At 38.7% G+C, this 23571-nt stretch overlaps 1 protein-coding gene across 1 annotated transcript in view; it reads left to right on the forward strand.

Annotated features, from left to right (window-relative positions):
• The first annotated feature begins 2260 nt into the window (after positions 1-2260).
• The window catches only part of ube2j1 (ubiquitin-conjugating enzyme E2, J1), a 33258-nt gene continuing 11947 nt past the window's right edge, over positions 2261-23571 (forward strand). Inside the window, exons 1-6 of the mRNA XM_084952237.1 lie at positions 2261-2353; positions 2440-2640; positions 8020-8093; positions 10320-10451; positions 13310-13394; positions 18565-18670. Coding sequence (XP_084808363.1) covers positions 2610-2640; positions 8020-8093; positions 10320-10451; positions 13310-13394; positions 18565-18670 — 428 coding nt within the window. The 5' untranslated portion in view covers positions 2261-2353; positions 2440-2609. The remainder of the gene's footprint in view (positions 2354-2439; positions 2641-8019; positions 8094-10319; positions 10452-13309; positions 13395-18564; positions 18671-23571) is intronic.

Raw genomic sequence — 23571 nt, forward strand, 5'->3', positions numbered from 1 at the left:
ACCAGTCTCCCTCAAAATTTCTCCCTACGGTCTTGCATTAAGCTATCACACTCACATTCTCCTTCTCCCAATGGTCAACACTTGGCAAAAATCCCAACTTGGATCCCCTGAACTAAGTGCTCTCCCGTCTCTCCCATGGTCCCATGGCTTCTTGGACCCTGCTGATGCTGCATTTCAGAATGCCACATCAACCTCTCCAGACGTTTTTTGCTTGGGGGGGGGGGCTGTGGTGGTAATCTGATCCAGTGCTCCTTGGCCACGTCTCACTTGCTCACACTCCTCTTCCTTAGCTCACATCGTTAAATTATTTTACCTAGTGGGTCTCCTTGGAAATGAAGCTTTGGCCAGGACTGAAGCCTTTTCCCTCTTAAACCCAATTGAAACTTACCCCTTTTAATTACTTTTTGGAAGGACTTTTTAATCACCCTTTAGCAACTGAGACATAGTTAAAAGGTTATTAAATTTGAGGTAATAAGAGCATGGCTGTCAGGATGTGCAGCTGCAGATTGTGTAAATTTTTTGTGAGGACCCAAATGCAGACAAAGGAGGCTAGACTAAAACTTAACAAAAAGCGAGCTGTTTATTATGGAAGCTGAAAACCATAACTCACCGAGCAGGGCCCATCCACTTAGTCATTTCTCGAAATTACCCTGAGTACTTGGTTTTCTTATCTCACCACCTAATAAGCCCTTTCTCTTAAGATAACCCTGGTGGAAAGTCATAACACTTCTATTACTTGCTTGCAAAATGTAAAGAAACTCAAATGGTAAATGGACTGGTTCTTATCAGTGTTGGGCAAGTTACTTTGAAGAAGTAATTAATTATAATTACTAGTTACTTCTTCAAAAAAGTAACTGAGTTAGTAACTGAGTTACAAGATTCTAAAAGTAATTAATTACTTGAAAAGTAACTATTGCTTATGTTATGGCCCTAGCTGGGCCTCCTGAAACTGCCCTTGTGTGGGTGTGGTTTTTCTCTCCACCTCTTCCTCTCTTGCTACACCCCTCTGTCTCTCTCTCACTCTCCCCAGGACACAGCTGCTCTTGATTAACCTCGTTGGCCACCTGAATCCAGTCAGTAATCACCTCTGAGGCTATTTAAGCTGGGGATGAGCTGTGAGCAGGGTGGTTTTTCTCTGGTGTTCCCACATTGGGTGTCGAAGGTGTCGGGAGAGATCCTATAGTGTGGAAGCAGTGTAACTACTTCACGTGAGTAGTGTGGGCTTGTGGGCCTCGGCAGCAGTAAAGCTAGCTGCTGCTAGTGACAGGGTGAGCTTGTGGGCCCCTGGAAGTGCCTCCTCGTGGTGTGGAGTTTTTTTGTTTGGTTGTTGTGTTCCGTGTTGTTGCAACCTTTTTCCTTTTTCCAAGTGTTATTGGTAAAACGGCGTTGCCGGCTCTTTATGTTAAGATTATCTATAATAAAGACTATTTTATTTACTAAAAACACCTGTCTGTTTTCCTTTTCATTCTGTTTCCGGACCCATTTGTTACTGGTCCCCTCACTCGCACGCCTAGACCCCTTCGGGGGGGACGTAACAACTTAACTTTAAAAAATATGTTTAAAATACACAAAAGGAATATAATCTTGACACAGTGACTTCATATTATGGTAGGTTCTGCAAATCACGTACTGAATTGTTCTAAATTTATAAACAGCGAAACACTATTCTACTGAAACTGCCATCTGAAATGTCTTATAGAAGTTATAGTATATTATCTATAAACGTACCTGTCCGCTTGTTAATTACATAATCACGTGGAGGCAAGGACCTCGCAGCACAAGCATACTCCCAACCTATTGTAAGATTGTGCTGTACATTGTTATATATATAGTGTATTTTTTATTAGTAAATAACAACAAGAAGTCACAAGCAAAAGGAGAAGACACCATGGCACATGTTTAAACAAGGAAAGTTTATTCATCTAATAAAATAGACATAACATTATTTTTTTCACCCAAAAAACACATATTCAAAGCACCATATCAGCCCGATATCACACAGTACTGTCACATGAAACAGAAGCTCTGCAGAGCGGCCAATCATAATGAAGCAGGTCATTATTTGTTCTTGATTTAAGCTGTTCTTCATATTTCTAGCCACCAGATCTCGCTAAAGAGGACAGTTTTGAAAAGCTTCGAGAAGCTTCAGTACTTCGGAACGCTTCATTTGGCCATCACCAGTATTATATCTAAATATTTCACTTTCCTGTTGCTAATAAAATTCTAATTCTTTGGTAATGATTTGCTTCCAGACTAATGCCATTACCGTTTCTAACAGTGATGTGCGCACTCCTTGCGTAGCCTCAGATTTCACTTCCTGTTTACGTTCCGTAAATGACGTCACGCCGATAAGGTTAGAGAAACCGTTTCAAAACCTAAACAGCAGAGAAGTTGAAAAATATACCATCATTACTGAAACACGTTCTGTCTCACTTGCAGACTGGAGCACCGGTGCGAGAGCGGGACCTTCGGTTTGAACTGTATCGCTCAGATTTAAGAACGAAGCAAGCTACCCGGGCTGCTAAGCGAAGCTAACGCTAATATTTGAAAGCTAGGTATTTGAAAACGAAAACAATACAACTTCAAGACAGTGCCCAGTTTCTTTAAGGATGGAGAGCAAATACAACCTTAAGAGTCCAGGTAAGCCTGATCCCAAAACAACTTCTACAGATTTCAGAACCCTAGGATAAATCCTACAGCTAAAATCCAACACTTTAATGTTTCTTAATTAGCTTAACTGTTATTAGCCTCCGCCCCAATCTAAATGTTTACACTGGCACCTTTATTTGGTATTTTTTCTGAGTTCTTCCTGTTGTGTGGGATGCTTTATTTATTTTTTTTAAACTCTTCGGTATTCAGAGCAAACCATCTGTCTGTTGAAACTGTACCGGCTGGCTCTGTCCCTGCACTTTTCGTGTTGCGGAGTTCTTTGACGTTACACACGTAATTAAGGACACGTCTGCGTGTTCAGCGTTGTCGTTAGCTGCTTGTGTAATATTAGTGATCAAGGGGACGATTTAATCGGCTGATTTTGAAGGTTGACTTTAAGAAACATAGGAAGCATGCTGGTGGTGTGCAACCCACAGCAATAATACGTAATGTTTATTTAAAAAAAAGTTTTAAAACAGTATATGTATTTTTTATGACTTTCACTTTCGTAAGAAGAAGATTTAAATGAGTCACGGAAATGGGAATGAAAAATATTGTGCAGTTTGCAGTATATTGCACAAAGTCTTTAACGCCGAATATAAATCATGTCTTATGTCTGTTGTGATTATGATAGTTGCATTTTGCGTGCATGGCTCAAAGCTGTTCTGGCAGGGTCAAAACTTGGCCAGCTGTCCAAAACCTTTTCACTGATCCCTGATAATGAGTGTTTAGAGCTGAGCCTTACTTATAGTTTCTCAGTTTTCACTGGGACAGAAATGAACTGAAATCAGAAACATCTTTATTTGTGCCCACAAACAAGGAATTGGACTCCAGTGTTCCAGGTTAACTGGTTTTTACGTTAACTCTCTATGTTCCGCAGATCAAATGGTCTTCTCACTTTGCCAGTGTGTCTTGCGGTTTCACAAGATTAAAGACCTTGGCAAGAAAGGGCAACATCTCCAGCTCGTACAAATGCCTATGTGTCTCAACATTAGCTTCAGGCAACAATTAAATTATCTCAATTTTTTAAAAAAAAGAAAGAAAGTCTGCCGCTATTCTTTTTCCTCTATCTTTCTGTAACATAAATAACAAGCTGACATTTTCCTTATGACACCACCGATCAGCTTGAAGGACCCTCAGTCATGCATGCATCCTGTTCACCTGTCAGCTGTCTAACGTCTGCTGCTGATGTAGGAAACATGCCCACATTAACTGGTGTTAGACACAGTTTAGTGGGCAGCTGCGTCTTCAACATAATGTAATGTCATCACAATGGCTTGTTTCCTGAGCGCAGAGCTGCTGGAGATTGTGTTTCCCCTCAGAGTGACTGATCTGGGTTAAAAATGACAAATGAGATTTAAAACGAGGAGCGATGAACACTGAGATAACTACAGAGCACTTCATAAGCGAACTTGTTGCTTTAATGAGAATTTGTTCTGCCACCGATTTGATCAAATTGACTAAATAGCATGTGAGTATGTTCAGGAAACTCACCCAGGTTTCCTAATAGACACATAGGTAATAGGTAATAGACACAGGCAATTGATGGTTATTTTGAAAAAGAAACCCTCTTTAAATGAACAATCCCAGGTGTATCAAACATCTCCACAATGCTGAGTAAGTGTATTTGTAATGTTTTAATACATCAGCAGGTTGTGGCATGAAGTGCTAAATGCACTTATAAATGACCATTTCTGTGAAACTTTGGTTATTATGTTGATGGGTTTTCATGAATGGTAGGATGATCCATTGCAATGAATTATGGGACAGCATTGTTTCGTCTCCCTTCACAACAGATGACTGTAGAAAAGATGCATGACCTGGCTGCACTTCCTCCCATAGTACAAAGTCAAAATTTCCCACTTGTGGGAGCTGCCATATTGCACGTTTGGAGTCAAGAGTCTGTGCAGTAGTGACTCGAGGTGGAATAGCTGTGTCACCTGCTGGACGTGACCGTGAACACGCCCCCCTTCACTTTTTACGTAGCCCATCTTCTCCAGGTTATCTGCTGATGGGTTTACTGCGACTAACGACTCATTAAATTAAGGTAAATACAACCACAAAGTTTTGTTAGTATAAGCTCTAATGAAGTGTTATTTTTAGCTGGTGAACTGGTGACTCACTGGACTGACAAGCTTGAGTCAAACGCACTGTTTATATATGTACTTTTTCCTCCCTCGTCTCCTCATCGGCCGGTTATACAGAGCGATGCAGTCAACTTGCAAAGCAGTCCACGAGATGCAATCAGCTGTATTTTATGCAATAAAATGGTGTCGTCTTTGTCCCAAGCACACCCAAACAGTTTAAAACATGTGGTTGCTCCATCACACCGCAAACATAACCGGGTTTCTCACTATAGAACGATCAGGAATCCTGACATCCATCAGCGTGTACATAGAAACAAAAATCTCCACATCAGTCTTGTTTGCTTACATTTCTGTACCGTCATAAGATGGTGCTAAACATGCTCTAAATCTTTTAAACAATTAGAGCGTTAAACCTTTGACATTTTTTGAGAGCAGGTCTTTATACCTGTAGCGCTTTAGGTCTCCTTTTTTAGCTAAATGCTATAATAGTAGTGATAGCGGCAGACGAGCAATAAAAAGTGCGCACAGTCTGGAGATGCTTTTTCTTTTCATTCTCTTGTCTATGCCTTTCACGTCTTTGGTGTTAGCTTGTTATTATGTAACAGTGTCTCTTTTTATCCCTTTGGACCTGGTGTGAGTCATTCCTAGTGGCAAATAGTCAACATTTGTGTTGCATAAGATGATTTGGCATATAAGGATTATCACCTTGGGCCTGTTACTGGACTTCTGCAGAGACAGTTGTGTGGGAAAGGCTTTTCTTGTCATCTCTTCCTACTATGGGGGTAGTTGCAGTTCTGGAGGTAGAGCAGGTTATTTACTAAACGGAAGGTTGGTGGTTCAATCCCTGGCTGCTCCATTGTGCATGCCAAATCTGCTTGGGGCAAGATACTAACCCCATGTTGCTCTCTGATGCATCTATTGGAGTATGGGTCTGAATGTTGGATAGAAAGCACTTTGAGTGTTCAGTTTGAGGAGAAAAGCATCTTACAAGAACCAGTTTATTTACCATTTAAGACAGAGCCAAAAATGGAAAATGAATATGAAACTCAGCAGGCAATAAGGAGCAGTGTAGTTCCTGTCAGTGTCTCCAGGCACAGATACAACGTTAAATGAGAGAATGTCATAATGAAATCCAAGAAAAACCATGTTAATTTCACTATCATTTTCGTTGTCATTGCATTGTCAAATCTAACTATCACCACCTTTGAATTCTATCTTATCTTATCTTCCCGTCTTTAGCTTGCATGTAACAGAGCTTTATTTTTATTTATTTTTTTTTTGGGAAGAAAAATTTGAGAAAAGATAATTTTCCAGAAATTGTGTGGCGACATATCTGAATGAATGCAGTAGTAACTATAAATATAGCACTATGTTTTATGCTTTGTAGTGTTTTGGACTCAACGATATTGGCAAAAATGAAATCATCATTGATCACAATTTCTTTGAGTGCCAATGCAATGGTAGTGCAAGAGGATTTTGTTGTTGGTCAGTTATTTAAGACCCGAGCAAATGTGGAATTTATATTATAGTATTGGCCAAAAAAAAAAAAAAAGTCGCCACCAAAAAAAGGTCACACACTCTAATATTTCATTAGACCACCTTTAGCTTTGATTGCGACACGCATTCTCTGTGGCATTGTTTCAATAAGCTTCTGCAATGTCACAAGATTTATTTCTATCTAGTGCCCATCACTCTGGAACAAGGTAAATCTGGACTCACCAGACCACATGACCTTCTTCCATTGCTCCAGAGTCCAATCTTTATGCTCCCTAGCAAATTGAAGCCTTTTTTTCCGGGTTGCATCACTGATTAGTGGTTTTCTTACGGCTACACAGCGGTTCAGTCCCAATCCCTTGAGTTCCCTTTGCATTGTGTGTGTGGAAATGCTCTTACTTTCACTATTATGAGTTCTACTATTGTTTTTCTTTGATTTGATTTCACCAAATGTTTAAGTGATCGCCAATCACAATCATTCAGAATTTTTTTTCAGGCCACATTTCTTCCTCAAAGACGATGGGTCACCGCTATCCTTCCACTTTTTAATAATGCATTGGACAGTTGTTAACCCAATTTTAGTAGTTTCTGCAATCCCCTTAGATGTTTACTGTGCTTGAAGCATGACAACGATTTGACCCTTCTCAAACACACTAATATCTTTTCCACGACCCTGGGATTTGTCTTTCGACATGGTTGTTTATGAAATGAGAATCAACTCCTTGCACCAGATGGGGTCAAATAACTTGTTGTCAGCTGAAAGATAATCGCCCATGCAGTAATTCTCCAATAGGAGGCTCGTACCTATTTGCTTAGCCAGGTGGCCACATATGGGAATATATATATGTTATTGATATGTTGAACTGAGTAACGATATCCAATGATACTTAGCAAAAAATCAAGCAAGTCTATGCTTCTGGGGTTAAACACCATTTTATACATCACACCAACTGCCTTGCTTGCTATCTGGTAATGTGATAGTGTCGTTACCATTACAGTATTTGCATGCTACAGTGTTAAATAATAATGTTATACTTTTACTGGTTATAAATGAAAGTTTCTTATTTGTTTACCGTAACTACCATGTTAATAAGTAATTTCATTACAGCCAGAGTAAAAATGCTAAGCTAAAACATTATATTGCCAAAATTATTTACTCATCTGCCTTCAAACATGAACTTGAGCTGCATCCCAGTAGTAATCCAGGATTTAATACAATGTCGGTTCACCCTTTGTGGCTCTAACTGCTTCAACTCTTCTTTGGCAAATGTTTAGCTGGCTTAAGCACATTTACTCAGGGCCTTATTGATGTAATATTCTTCTGCTGCCACGGCTGTGTGTCTGTGAAAAAGGCGTTTGCTCTGTGTTGTGGTGTCCTGATGACACACAATTTCACGAGACTCAAACCTTAAATACTGATTCATAGACATTGTCCCCCATTAATGATGGACATTTCTAAGTCTAAGTCTAAGAAAACTAGCTTGTTATTTTTCATATTCTCCGCAAGTCAAAGTAAACAGTTTTTAAAGGTGAAATATAAAAGTAAAATCAGATGTAGTCATTTATACATTTGACTCCAGACAGCTGATAAATTTGCAAGAAAGAAAGATTAGGTCATTGTGTGTAGAGTTTTGAGGTGAAAAATGAATTGAATCGGTTTAGGAATAAGGGTGTAACATGACAAAACATGGTACAAGTGAAGTGGTGTAAATGCTTTCCAGATGTCCTGTAGCTTTCCATGCAGGTGGTAACCTTTTTTTCCTTTTTCTTTGTTTCTTTTGATGGGAAGCGGTGAAGAGGCTGATGAAGGAGGCTGCTGAACTGAGGGATCCCACAGAGCACTATCATGCCCAACCACTAGAAGTAAGTTTGGCATTTTTATGCTATTACTTTACTCTATAGTCTAACAATGCATGACAATGAAAATATAAGAAGGCAATGCAGCTACTTTTACGCTACTTTTACACTACTAGGTACTACTAGTTTTGATAGCCTTCAAGTTACAGTGTGTAAAATTTTCACCTATAGATATCAGTTGCAGTTTGTAGTGAGCTTGACTGCAGGTTCAGAGGTCAAAATTGGTGTGAAATCAAAGACGTGACCTGGGATTTTCAAACTGATAGAATATGGTTATCTATTAAAGTTCTCCGAATTCTCTTTGAATTTTGTGACCTCAAGGTCAGAAGTCAAGTTTTCTGAAAATCTTTTATATAAGATAACCCATACTTTTAGGCCTTTTAGATCTCACTATATATCCCTGTCTTGTCTCAGCTGGGGTCCTCATTTAGTGTCACAATCCTCAAGCTAATACAAACACAAACACACTCCAGTAAGTTCATTGGATTTAATACTTAGTTTCACTTTCATAAGTGATAGATATACGCTGGCTATGACTTCTGAAAATATTTGTCTAGTGGTCAATAGAGATGTTTAGCTCTGCAAGTCACTTTTTATTTCTTAGCATATTTTTTTCTTATTTCAAATCAGCTGATAATATCAGATAATCAGCTGTATAAAGCCCTCTTGTTCCACAGTTGCGATAGGGACCATGTCTTTAGTGATATAATAGGCTACTGTGGCTTTAAGGTGGTTTGTTTCGGGGCAGGAGGCTGGGAAGACGTCGCGGTCTGGGATACAGCACGCAGGTTCGAGCACTGTGGCGCTGTTGTAAATGGTGAAAATGATTGGTAGAGCTCGAACCTTTTGTCGGGACGCTTTTTCGTCATTCTCTACAGAATACATTATTCTGCTGCTCATCTGACACTTTGAATCCAAACCATCTCCAAATATTTGAGCCGTTGTTTTTCTTTTTACCAACCAGCTACTCTGCGATAGCTACTGTGTCCATCTGGTCGCTGCCTGCAGGTGAAGCGATGGGCAAGGGGGAGTTGTGTTCAGTGAGAAATAGAGGCGGGGCAGAGTGACGTGTAGAGACAAGCCTGGACGAGAGAGAGTGGCTCCACAAGTATAATTATAGCGAACGTAGACTATATCGATATAAACGATATTGTCACATCTTATATGTCGTATCAAAGTATATGGATTTTTTTTTTTAAAAACTTGATATTTCGCCCAGTCCTACCTTCTGTTGTCTTCTCAGACAGAAATATGTTCTTAAAATTAGGGCTGGGCCATATCATACCATTCACGGTAATACCGGTATAATGTTGGGCAATGATAAGAAAATGAAATATCGTGATAGAATATGGGTAAAACGCACATGCGCAGTGCCTTTGTTTTCATACGCACATGGCGGAAAAAGCATGGCGGCAACGGAGAATGAGAAGGGCGAAAGCGGATCGTTGAATGAAACGGATGAACCAGAATTGGTTTGTAAAAGTGCTGCAACTTCAGTGGTGTGGAACTGGTTTAGCTTTCGTCCGTCAGATACACAACAAAGCACTATTTTTGCTAGAGCATGCTAGCAGGCCGTCGTTATTACCGTGTTATTTGGAAAATACGGCACACTTAAAATCAATCCTTTGATTTTTCTGAAAATCGACAGTGCCCCTTATGATCCCGTGTGCCTTATGTATGAATTCTGGTTGTGTTTACTGACCTCAAAACGATTGTATGTGGTACACGGCGCTCGAAAATCTGTCAAACGTTTCAGTACAACTTTGCTAAGCTACGAAGCCGCACCGCTTGATGGATTGTCAGAGCATTACGGCTATCGTAGGCAGGAGCCTCGCGGAGTGATACGTACGGTGCTTCAACATAATATTACCGTCTTGTGTGTGTATAACCTCTTTTTAAGTTTTGTGGATATTATACATGGTTATGCTGAGGATATGTCGGCCAGTTTCAACTGGAAATGCCTTTTGGTTAAAATCGGCAAGGAATTTGCATTTGCACTGTTAATTTTTTATATAACTTTAATGCACATAAAAAACAGCTGCTTGTTTAAGTGAAAATACATTGATGATTTTTTCTGCACTAATAAAGTTGTGGATTTGTAAAGTATTTTGTCTAGTGTCAATTATATCGTCAGTTATGTCGTTATCGCAAATTTTCAAATATATATCGTGATAAATATTTTTGGTCATATTGCCCTGCTCTACTTAAAATGATATTTCCTTCTTTCTGCAGGACAATCTCTTTGAGTGGCACTTTTCTGTTCGTGGTCCTCCAGACTCTGATTTTGATGGTGGGGTTTACCACGGCAGGATCATACTTCCCCCAGAATACCCCATGAAACCTCCCAGCATCATCCTACTCACAGTAAGATGCAGATGAAGATCACATCTTAGCTGCATTTGATTATTCTCCTGATGCAGCAGATAATCAAAAAGCTGAAAAAGCAATTTTTAAGAACAGACAACTTTCCCAGGTCCAAGCAAAGTAACCTTATACACTGACCATGTTTGGCTTCACACATAACTGCAAGGCACATTCTCTAAAATGAACATTATCAAAAATAAATATCGTTCTAGGCTTACCAGTGAGCATATGTATGGCCCTGATTCCATTCAAGCCCAGGCTTACACTCCTGGAGGAACAAGCTAGAGCTCAATTTTCTTTTGAAACAGTCAGGGAGTTGAACGTAATAGGGGAAGAAAGTGAGCTTCCAGAACAGTTCAGGTGTTAAGATTAAGGATGTTCCTGGCCAGAAAAAAATGAGACTGACTGACTAGTCTAAAACTATGAAGTTAAATTTTAAAATCGTTTCATGGAAAATTTCAAAAACTAATAACAAAGGCATTGTAAACAATTTACCCCATTCCTCAATAATGAATCATGCCGCTTAACTTTTCGTTTCGTGCGTTATCAACATTACACGTACATTATATTCAGCATTATACAACATTATACTTTAAACAGTTAAAACAAACCTGCTGCAACAGGGAAACCCAAACCTCCCTCTCGCTGCCTCCTCCAGCTTATCCGAGGAAACTTCAAGCCTTTCCCGGGCCGGCCGATAGATGTCGTAAGATCTAGAAATTTTTAACAATTAGATTCAATTGCTAGTAAGTAAGGTTGGGTGACTGGACGAATATATTGACCATCGATGATAGACTGAGCCTTTCACCAATCGTTTTTACAAGACCAATTTATTTATTTGCCCGTGAGTAAGTTTGCTGATAATGTTGACTGAAGCTAGGGAGAAGCAGTCAACAGAAAAAATAATAGCGCCCATCAAAAAGTCTGCGCCTGCGCGAGTATATTGACTTTTGTCGGTTATTGGACTGGGGAATGTCAGTTGGAAAATTTTTACATATCGCCCAACCTTAGTAGTAAGTCTGGTACCGACTAGTGACAACAGCGACCATTAATCAGCTAGTCAACTAGTCACGCACATCTCTAGACATGTTGTGTAGCTGAAACATTAGTAGAGTCAAGATGTAAAAGGGAACGAGGGACATTCAAGCTTCTCCCTTTATTGTGTTTTTAACTTTAATGAAAACATTGAATGCATAACATTTAACATTTCATTTTTTTCTCTTATTTTGAAATCCAGCTCTAATTTTACTTATAAAACAGGGGGAATCGATTAACTCGCACACACAGTGGGGGAAATTTAATATTATCCCATGCTGAATTCCCCTCATACAAAAAAAGAATAGTTTCATATTTTAATGGTAATTTCATTTTAATGTTGAGAGATGGAATGTCAGTAAAAAAAAAAAAAAAAAAAAAAATTATAAAAAAGTTGAAAATGGAATTGATTGTCATTGAGTAAAATAAGTATTTGACCACCAACCAGAATCCTCACGTTGGTAGCAAGTCCTGTGGTCAGGAAACCCAAATCAAGGCTGGACTAGGCTGCACGACCATAAGGAAGGCGCTTATTGAAAACAGATCAAATATTTATTTCAGTCAGTTATAGATCTTTATGTAATGTGTGGATTTTTGTTTGACATTCTGTTTATTTATATGAAACAACCACAAAAATGAGACTGTCCAAATTTAAAAATTCATAAGATCAAATCATTCCTTTTCCAACTATATTCAGGCAGCTGTGCGGTACATGTTTTAATGACTGATAAAAGTTAGAATTTGTTGTGAGAAAACTGTGTTCACATGTTTTCACTGACACCAGCTACTATTTTATTGGTTCTTTATTGAACCAAATTTTTAATTTCGGAACTGAGGACGCCATCATCTACCTGCTCAATCGTGTCTACACCCATCTGGACCAGCCGGCGAGCACTGTGAGGGTCATGTTTTTTGACTTTTCTAGTGCTTTCAATACCATCAGGCTGACCCTCCTGGGTGATAAGTTAGCAGCGATGCAGGTGGATGCTTCTCTGGTGTCCTGGATTGTTGATTACCTTACAGGAAGACCACAATATGTACGTCTCCCACAGTGTGTGTCTGACAAGGCGATCCTCTATGCTGTTGCATGCTGGGGGAGCAGGCTGAGGGTAGCAGATGCCAACAGACTCAATAAACTAATCCGTAAGGCCAGTAATGTTGTGGGGATGGAGCTGGACTCCCTCAAGGTGGTGTCGGAGAGGCGGATGCTGTCCAAGATAAAGACAATGTTGGATAACACCTCCCACCCACTCCATGACATGCTGGTCAGTCACAGGAGCACGTTCAGTGAGAGACTGAGATTACCGAAAAGCACCACTGAACGACACACACATATACATATATACATACATACGTACATATATATATACGTACATATATATATATATATATATATGTATATGTGTATATATATGTATGTGTGTGTGTGTATATATGTGTGTGTATATATGTGTGTGTATATATATATGTGTGTGTATATATGTGTGTGTATATATATATGTGTGTGTATATATATATGTGTATATTGTACTATTCTTAGTTAGCGTATTGTCTGTCTTGTTAATGTTGGTTTATGTTGGTTTATAATGGAGCACTGTAACAAAAAAATAATTTCCCCCAGGGATCAATAAAGTATTCTGATTCTGATTAATTTGATGTTTGTTTGAAAGCTCTGAGATTTGCACAGTAGTAGCCTCATTTTTATTTGTTAATACTGCTCGAAACTTTTGTCAGTTTGTGTTCATAGGTTTTGAGAAATATGTGCTGTGCCTCTGTTTTCCCATACATACCAATACCACTTTCTTTTTATTCCCTTCCATTAGCCAAATGGGAGATTTGAAGTTGGGAAGAAGATTTGTCTGAGCATCTCTGGCCACCATCCCGAGACCTGGCAGCCCTCTTGGAGTAGTAAGTATAGGAGACGAGCCCAGTTCTCCATATGTATCTTATTCCCTGAGGTAATCTAAGTATTTGGAGGTTGCATTTGGAAATAAGCTCCACAAAAGAATTTGTAGAGCTGTAAAATGAGATGTGTAGGAAAAGTGCTGAAATGATCATCACTAATTAATAGCACTGATGTCTTGCATGCAATACCATCCAGGTAAGCACTGATGCACTAATGCTGTTAATTGGTACAGAAGTATTCCTGATTTCCTATTTTTGTTGTATGTTTGTCACACTTCAAAGTTTCAGATCATCAACCAATTTTAAATGTTAGACAAAGATGACACGAGTAAACACACCATGCAGTTTCTAAATGAAGGTGTTTATTATTAAGGAGGAAACAATCCAAACCTACATGGCCCTGTGTGAGAAAGTGATTACCCGCTAAACCTAATAACTGTTTGTGCCACTTTTAGCAGCAACATCTGCAATCAAGCGTTTTCAGTAACTGGCAATGATTCTTTTACAGCTCTGCCCACTCATCTTTGCTGAATTGTCATAGTTCAGCCACATTGGTTGTTTTTTTGAAAATACACCTTCTTTTTAAGGTCATGCAACAGCTCCTCAGTCAGATTCAGGTCAAAACTTTGAATGGGCCACTCCAAGGTCTTCACTGTGTCATTAAGTCATTCAGAGATGGACTAGCTGGTCTGTTTTGGATCATTGCCTTGCTGCAGAACCCAGTTGCGCTTCAGTATTTTCTCAAAGTCATCAAGGCCGAGTTACATGAACAAATTGGAGTCTAGTAGATAGATATGATAGAAACCACCACAGTGCAGTACCTGTAAAACCTACAGCATGTTCTAATCACCCTAAGAGAATATTATGGTCTACAGCACAGGTGTCGGACTCCAGGCCTCGAGGCCGGTGTCCTGCAGGTTTTAGATGTTTCCTTGATCTAACACAGCTGATTCAAATGGCTAAATTTCCTCCTCATCATGTCCTGAAGTTCTCCAGAGACCTGGTATTGAACTAATCATTTGATTGTGTTGACCCAGGGTGAGATCTAAAACCTGCAGGACACCGGCCCTCGAGGCCTGGAGTTTGACACCCCTGGTCTACAGTATCTAATGCTGCACTGAGGTCTAGCAGGACAAGCACAGAGACAAGTCCACTGTCAGAGGCCATAAGAAGATCATTTGTAACCTTCACTAAAGCTGTTTCTGTGCTGTGATGAGCTCTGACACCTGACTGAAACTCTTCAAATAAGCCATTCCTCTGCAGATGATCAGTTAGCTGTTTGACAACTACTCTTTCAAGAATTTTTGATATGAATGGAAGGTTAGAGATTGGCCTATAATTAGCTAAGACTACTGGGTCTAGAGATGGCTTTGATTGTGGCCAGTTTATGGTGAAATTATGTTCTTTCCACTTTCAGATTTTGGCCCTAACAGTGCTCACTTGAACCATCAGTAGTGCAACCAATGCCATCAGCATGTTTTAATTGAGAAAGAGCTCATTGGCTTTACTCATCATGAGACACCTTTTTGAGACAGTTGGAACTGAACCAGCTGATATTAATTTGCACTAAGTGCCAGGATTGCTTTCTAATAACTGATTGATTTTGGCTGGTGCCATGACTTTCCATGCCTTTTTGTACCTCCCTTTCTTTATGTGTTCAATACTTATTTGCCTGTGTCATTTCTCATTGTTACACATAACCTAATTTATGAACATAGCTGGTTTGATTTCATTGCAAATGTGGGTTGGATGGGTTATTACAACCTTTGGTGAGAATTTCATGTCAGTAGCACCTTTAGAAAATCTTGGAAAATTGGTGATGTGTTCACTGTTTATTTTACCCGGTGTATTTATGTATGTGTGCATATATATATATATATAGTGTACAATAAAAGTATGACTATGTTGAGTTAACCTCAAATATAATGGATGGAATTTGATAGTACGGCCCTTCTTCCCTTCCCTTATGATGATACATGTATTTGGTTTTGCTGCTGGCGGCTGCAGTTTGTCCTGATGTGGTGTAGTGCGGTGTAGTTTTTGTGTGTGTCGGTGGCATGTTGACGGCCGCTCTTATCTATCCGATCTTCACTGACGGGTCAAGATACCTCATTCTCCTGTTTCAGCGTTTACCACCAGTTCCCCTGTCATTCAGCAAAAGTCAGACATTTTTCTTCGTTTGAACTACAGCTGATTAGAGTCAGGTATAAGACTCTTTTTTTTTTTTTTTTATAGTCCTGTGGTGTATCGTCCATTTTTAAAGGCATTCAGTGACTTCTTATCCTCCACTATAAAGCTGCCCAGACTCCTTATAGTTGGAGATTTTAACATTAACATAGACGACAACTCTGACCTCTTTGCCAGAAGCTTTACTGCCATCATGGATTCCTTTCATTTCACTCAGTTTGTGTCTAGTCCCACACATACCAAAGGACACAAACTGGACCTTGTTTTTACTTTGGGTTTAAATATTGATTCTATTTGTTCTGAGGACATTTTTACTTCTGATCATCACTGTATTATTTTTAACTTGTCTTTCTCCTGCTTGCCGTGTGGTCAGCACTCACATCTTAAATTCCTCTACTGCTGAGAAATTCTCTGATTCTTTTAAGTTGTTCTTATCCCCTTATGATCTTACAACAAATCTTTTTAATAATCACTGTCTTACTGAAATTAGCTCTTGTTTCCAATTCGCTGCTTAAAGCGTTCTTGTCAATAAGCTGAGCACATGTTCTAATAAAGGATCTTTCTTTCAACCGTTCAGTTAGAGATGCGAGGGTTGCCTATTTCTCACATCTGGTTACAAAGAGCAGAGGTAATCCTCAGGTGTTATTTGATGCCATTAATTAATATTGTTACTCCTGCTCCACCTGCTGCCCCAATCTCTTCAAATAAAGGTGACAATTTTCTGTCTTGATAGAAAAATTGATAATAGAAGAATTACTATTTCTCCATCAACATTTACATTGTCTGTTCCTGCTCTAGCTCGGCCTGTTATTTTAGAGTTGAAAACTAAAGTAGACTTTTGGCCCCCAGACTCTGGAACTCTCTCCCCCTGGGTTTGAGATCTGTGCACTCGGTGCTTTCCTCTAAGAAAACTAAATTAAAACTTTTTAGACATGCATTTAGTGTCCTTAGATTGCTTGCTTGCCAAAGTCAGTATGTTAAATGCAAAGAGATCTTTTTCAGTACTGCATGAACTTTGTATGTGAAACATTTGTTTTCTAATATAAATGACAAAGCTCACTCCAGTCCTCTGCTTCTGGCCTAAACAATATTGCACTTTGGGTGCTGGTGTTGATAGATGAACTTGTGCTGAGGGTCTTGCTATAAGAGTATTTTTATACACCTCGAGAGTAAAAGCGAATAATTTATTACTACCAAGAACTCATTAGTTTGTAACTGGCGTTTGGTCCGTTTGCTGAGTTCTGCTTTCATGTTACTTCTCAGCATGGAACTTTAATCAGTGGAAACTCAGTGGGAGATGCTGCATCTTCCTCAAAGCATTTCTCTCTACTGCCTCCCTCTCTTAAGTAAGAAGAGTTTCAAATCAATAACAGAATTAAATCAAAGACAAAGGTTGCTCCTAACTTCTTTTTACCAACAAACTGTAGGTCACATGGCTAGCTATGCCTCAGAGATTTGACTTCCCCTGCTGGGTTTTTAAAGTGTTGGCTCTAAGTTGTGTCTGATCCTGTTTGCAATGACCACAGGAGGCCTGACTTGATAATTGCACAGTGCTTCCGATTGTCACAGACAGGCCAACTGTAGGGTTCCAGGTTTATGCTCACTACTCTTGGTGGCTGCTTTATTTCATATGTTATGCCTGCATATTTAATAAAGCATGCTTCAGATAATTAAACATTCCCTCTGATGTCTCTTTGGGAAATATTTAAATTTGTATTTTTTACATATGCTGATTTATTTAAATATGGTATCGTTACTCATGAATATCTTGACAAATGTTTTTCCTCAAGCTGTTTTCTGGTCTGTCTGTACTTAATACTGTTTATTTTTTAAAATGTAAGCTGAAGTGTATTGTGTGTATTGTTTATAGCCTAGCTATTTTCACAAACTTTGGTCATAGGTTATACACACAGTTAGAGATAGCAGGTCATCAGAACTGAAGTATGACAGTTTGCACCAAAGTGTCTTATTTCAATAGACTGGCTGCTACTAAAATTTGCTGCTTCTTCTTGTCTTCGTCCTAGTGTCTTTTTCAGTCACTTAATTGAAATTTCTCTCTATTTCTATCTATTTCTCTATTGATCGATAGAGCAATAGATCATCGCCGTTTACGAATAGGAACATAGAAAAGAGAGACCTAATGTTTAACAATCCATATTTAACAGCTTTACTCTGGTGCAGTTGTGGATACTATATTGTTCTTTCTTTGTGATTTTTTTTTAATTAATTTATTAATTAATTTATTTTTTTAATTTTAAATGGTGTTTTTGATGATTTTTCTTTTGTTTTTTTGGTGGTCTGCGAGCAGATAGCCGCTAAGAAGAAGGGGTTTTGGGGGGATTACAGGAGGAGAGAAGTTGCAGAGAGGTGTGTAAGACTGGTCCCAAGTCTCAGTCACATTTTGGGGGGGTTTAATAAATTTCACCAGATGTCTAGAAATGGGAGCTGCTCCATTCAAAGTGGGATGGATGCCATCTCTCCTAATAAGATCAGGTTTTCCCCAGAAAGTTTCCCAATTATCTAAAAAGCCCACGTGATTTTTTTTTGGACACCACTCAGACAGCCAGCAATTTGAGGACGAAATGCATCACTCCAGGTCCGACTGGGCAGAGGACCAGAGAAAACAACATAGTTTTTGCCAAAGTCACACACTGTTTCAATATAATTATAGTGAACTCTGACTGACACAACCTGATGTTATTGCTGCTGATATGAATGATATTTTTTTTTACCAAATCTACATTTACAAGCAAGATGTATTTAAAGAACAGAAAGTTCAGAGAATAAACATAAACTGGACAATTAACAGGTTGTCATGGCCAAGTGAGGCTAACAATGAATATCAATAGTCAATCAGCTTTATTCGCCACATGCAGGTTGCCCTGCAGTGGAATGGACCTGCCCCCCGACCTTACGTTGTGTTTTTCATTCACTTGCTATTTTCTCCTCATTGTTTACACACACTCTCTCTCTTTTTTTCTTCCAGTTCGCACTGCCCTCATAGCTATAATTGGATTCATGCCAACAAAAGGAGAGGGTGCCATTGGATCTCTCGATTATACTCCTGAAGAGAGGAGAGCCCTTGCCAAAAAGTAAGATTTAGTAGATACAAAAATCTTTTCAGTCTTTCCAGTTGAGAATGGTAATAAGGTGAGTATGGCGTATTGCATCTTCTTGTATGAAATAATGTTACAACCTCAATTAGCAGGCAAGCAGGAAGTGGATATGATCCTCATAAAATAATATTCAAACAGCCAAGTCCGTTCAAACATGTAATAGAAGCACCTGAGCCTGAGTCGACATGCCTCATTGCTAATTACTGGTCTATCACAATTTGAAAAGAACATTTCCAGGCCAGTCCTGGTATTGAAAGATGACAAGTTCATCGTTGCTGTGTGCTGCCAGTCTCCAGAGGACGCGTGAGCAGACACTCAATTTTCATATCACACTGTGTTTTCCTCAGAGAAAATGGTACAAAGCCAGCGATGGTGAAGATCAAGCTAAAATTGCTCTTCTGTTAGCAGATGAGATGAGTTCTTGATCATCCGGTTATTTCATTAGTTCATGGAGATGAAATAGATAGGAAAACACTGTGTGATGAATACAAGGCTGCTTGTCTCCATGATGGCACCTCCACCCCTTCCCAACACACACACTCACACACCTACACACCTACACACACACACACACACACACCTACACACCTACACACGCGCGCACACACACACACACACACCTACACACGCGCACACACCTACACACACAGTGGCTGAGGCAGCACTAAAATGTTCATTTATTAAATGAAAATGTAAAATATTACTATTTAAGTACTTCACATTTACACTCATTTTGATTACATATTCAGAAATGACAACATCTGATCTTTAGACACTTTGTGAAAAGACAGTCTGCATGTAAGGACAGTTTGAAAAATAGTAAGGAAACTTAAACCTTAAACTTCAACCAGCTAGTTATTAACATAATGTTTGCTAGATTTAGTCCCTGTTCAGATACTGGCATCTCTGCAAACATAATGAACAAAAACAAAAACCAATCTATCACAAATACCTAATAAAGATGGCATCTGGGTACAAGTCAGCAGCAGCTCAGATTTGCACTTTAGTCACTGATAACATAAGACAGAAAAACCCTGTATGACATCTAATGAAATAATGAACACTTCAACGTAGGGATGCCATTGTTAAAGTCTTAAGTCAAGAGATGCCTTTATAAATGTAAATGCAGAGGGTTTAGAACAAGTTACAAACCATTGGTTAAAGTCAAGTACAAGAACAGTAGAGGAATGGCATCATTAAACATCTTATTTATAGTTTAACCCTTTAAAGCCGGTCGGAGCGGACACGCTCCATTTTGCGTAACTATTTTTAAATCCCGGTAGCACTGCAACCACGTAAGCTAGCGCAATAATTTTTTTTGCATATGAAACTGGAGGAGTTGTACTTACATCTTATGCCATCAGCTTGTCCTGGGTCACAGTTTCCTTCCACACAAAGCTTTGCAAAAACTGCATAAAAAGCACTTGCAGCAACAAAAACATAATATTCCAGAAACACGCTTTGCCGATCCGATCAGCTGTTTGTAACACTTCCTACGTCCATCAGCGTGAACTATTGCATGTCCGGCATGACCTGCCCGAAACCGGAAGTGACGTCATTTTGCGGAAATGTAGTTTTTTACCATCGTGGCCTTATGAGCCTATACTTGTGTTTTTAAAAGTTATGTTTGACTTCATGACTTTCTGTGTCGTTTCTGGGATGCTGAGGACTCATATTGCACTGCTGGAAATATTTTATTTTGATGAATATGCTGTTATTTTGAAAATTTGCACTATAATATATTTTTTCGTTTTTCCTGCAGTATATGAAAATTGGTGTATCTCAAAAATAAAACTATGAAGACACTTAAAATAAATTTCCTTTGGTGGGAAACTAGTTTGTGCAACTTTTTTGTATTTACAGTTTTGAGGGATAAGCCTCTTAAATTTCTCTAACTAGAAATATATGTTAAAAAAACAAAAACGATTTTAAATTTTTTTTGTAGTTTATTGCACTTTTTTGCAATTTATGTAATTACTATGCACTTAATGCAGACATATTATTAAAATTTGGGCTATAATGGTTGTATCGATGTATAGCAACTTGAAATGCTCCAAAAAATGGCTCCACAGCATGTAAAAATATACTATAAGCTCTGGCGGACTTGGTTCTATGGTAGGTCTTAAAGAGTTAAAGAATCAAGATGGATCCTTTCATTTTCTTGTTCTATCAACTTGAGTTCACAGTACTAACTCCTCTGCCAGTATTTTCTTGAAAGTAGTGCTGGACAGTACTGCTGTGAAAGAAGTATCAAAGAATAAACAAGAGCACTCAGAGAGCGTAATTCCTCCTGAAGGGCAAGAGCTATACTAAAACTTTGTTTTATGATGTTTTTGTTAAAACATGCTGTTGTCAGCTTATTTTTATAGCACTATGATACAACTTTGCATCATTGTGATGTTGTAGGTAAAACAAAAAAAGTGTTTTGTCCAGCTTTCTACATTTCCTTTTATATACCACTGTACCATTTCATTTATAAAGCACTTTTAAAAACAACAGGGCTGACAAAAGTGTGGTACAATAACACCAAATATAAAAGACAAACAAAGGCCAGAAGGTAAAGAGCTGTAGAAGTTAAAGAATAAAGTAGTACATAAAACCAACTTAGGATTGCAAACAACATCTCACACTAGATCGAAGGCCAGAGAGTAAAAATGCGTTTTTAACAAGATTTTAAAACGGCGAGTGAAGGAGCCTGATGTGCAGTGGAAAGCTCTGTCATATCAGAGTTTGGGTTGTGTCTTTGGAACGAGGAAAAGCATGGAAAATGGTCACGGACAATGAAGGTCAAGGTCAAATGCTTAACTAGCCTAGTACTCTTGTCCCCCAAGACCTAGTTATATTGTTGTTTAAAGATGATTCATAAAAACTTGTGAGTAGTATGAAGCTTTTACAGATCACATTTGGTGTAACCATGAACCAATTTTCACCAAAATTTCATCGGCTTGAGGTCTTATTGGTCCTGCAAGATTGTTCTGAGAAGTCCTATCATTAATTAATGTTTCAATCTTCAGTATGATCAACCTATCTCTATTAATTGACTGTGTACTCCACAGGCCTTCAAACTGGCAGTAGATAAACCATTACTTAAAAAGACTTCACTTGACCCAACTGTCTGCTGCCAATCTCCAACCTTTCTTTTATTTTAAAAATTCTTGAAAGGGTAGTTGTACAACAGCTAACAGATCATCTGTAGAGCAATGGTTTATTTGAAGAGTTTCAGTCAGGTTTCCGAGCACATCACAGTACAGAAACAGCTTTAGTCAAGGTTACAAATGATCTTAAAGCCTCTGACAGTACTGCTATGCAGATGACACCCAACTTTATCTATCCATGAAGCCAGATGACACACACCAATTAGTTAAACTGCAGGAATGTCTTAAAGACACAAAAACCTGGATGGCCCTTAATTTTCTGCTTCTAAATTCAGATCAAACTGAGGTTATTGTACTCGGCCCTGAAAATCTTAGAAATATGGTATCTAACCAGATTCTTACTCTGGATGGCATTACCTTGGCCTCCAGTAACACTGTGAGGAACCTTGGAGTCATTTTTTACCAGGATATGTCCTTCAACACACATATTAAACAAATATGTAGGACTGCTTTCTTCCATTTGTACAATATCTCTAAAATTAGAAATGTCCTGTCTCAGAGTGATGCTGAAAAACTAGTTCATGCATTTATTACTTTTAGGCTGGACTACTGTAATTCATTATTATCAGGATGTCCTAAAAACTCCCTGAAAAGCTTTCAGTTAATCCAAAATACTGCATCGAGTACTGACAGGGACTAGAAAGAGAGAGCATATTTATCCTATATTGGCTCCCTGTTAAATCCTCTGTTAAAACTAAAAATCCTGCTCCTCACATACAAGGTCTTAAATAATCAGGCCCCATCTTATCTTAAAGACCTTATAGTACCATATCACCCCAGACACTATCTCTACTTTTAAGATTAGGCTTCAAACTTTCCTTTTTGCTACAGCATATAGTTAGGGCTGGATCAGGTGACCCAAGGTTAAGGTTACTTTATTTATACCCATAGGGAAATTTGCTTTACAGAAAAATAATAGCATTTGGCATCCCTTCACAAAACACACACACCTAATAAAACCTGACAAATGCACATTTTTTGTAATTAAATAAAATGAATCAAATCAAAACCATTCTTATTGAGTTCGGTGACAACAACAGGGACAAAGGTGTTTTTATAACACTTTGTCCTGCATCTTGGAACTAGAAACCTCTGTCCCAAGGAAAGAAGCTGAAATTCACTCCATAGAGGATGGGAACCATTTTTAAGAATTGATCAAGCTGGGAGGCTAAAAAGGGCTGTGACTCACCTATCAGATGACTGGACTGTCTCTGCACTGAGTGTTTCTTCTTCAGTAACCTTTTTTCACTCACTATGTTTTTAGACAACTCTCTGCATTTAATTATTACTTATTATTAATATGTGGCTCACTACCAGTGAATGTCTTTATCCTGTCTTCCGTCCCTTAACCCCAACCGGTCATTGCAGATGGCCGCCACTCCCTGAGCCTGGTTCTGCTGGAGGTTTCTTCCTGTTTAAAAGGAATTTTTTTCCTTCCCCCTGTGGCCAAAGCGCTTGCTCATACGGGATCATTTGATTGTTGTTGTTTTTTCTGTTTTCTCTTTATTATTGCAGGGTCTTTGCCTTGCAATATAACACACCTTGAGGCAACTGTTGCAGTCTGGTGCTAAATAAATAAAACTGAATTGAATGAAAAATAAGAAAATTATATCTTGAAAACTGTGAACACTTGTTTACTGACAAACAGACAAACAATGCTTGTAAGCCAGTAACAGACATAACTGCTGCTATTCTCTCAGTATATGTCTTGGAATTTACAAA

This window comes from Perissodus microlepis, chromosome 15 (assembly GCF_051167445.1).
Source record: "Perissodus microlepis isolate ML-2025 ecotype Zambia chromosome 15, ASM5116744v1, whole genome shotgun sequence".
Classification (NCBI taxonomy): domain Eukaryota; kingdom Metazoa; phylum Chordata; class Actinopteri; order Cichliformes; family Cichlidae; genus Perissodus; species Perissodus microlepis.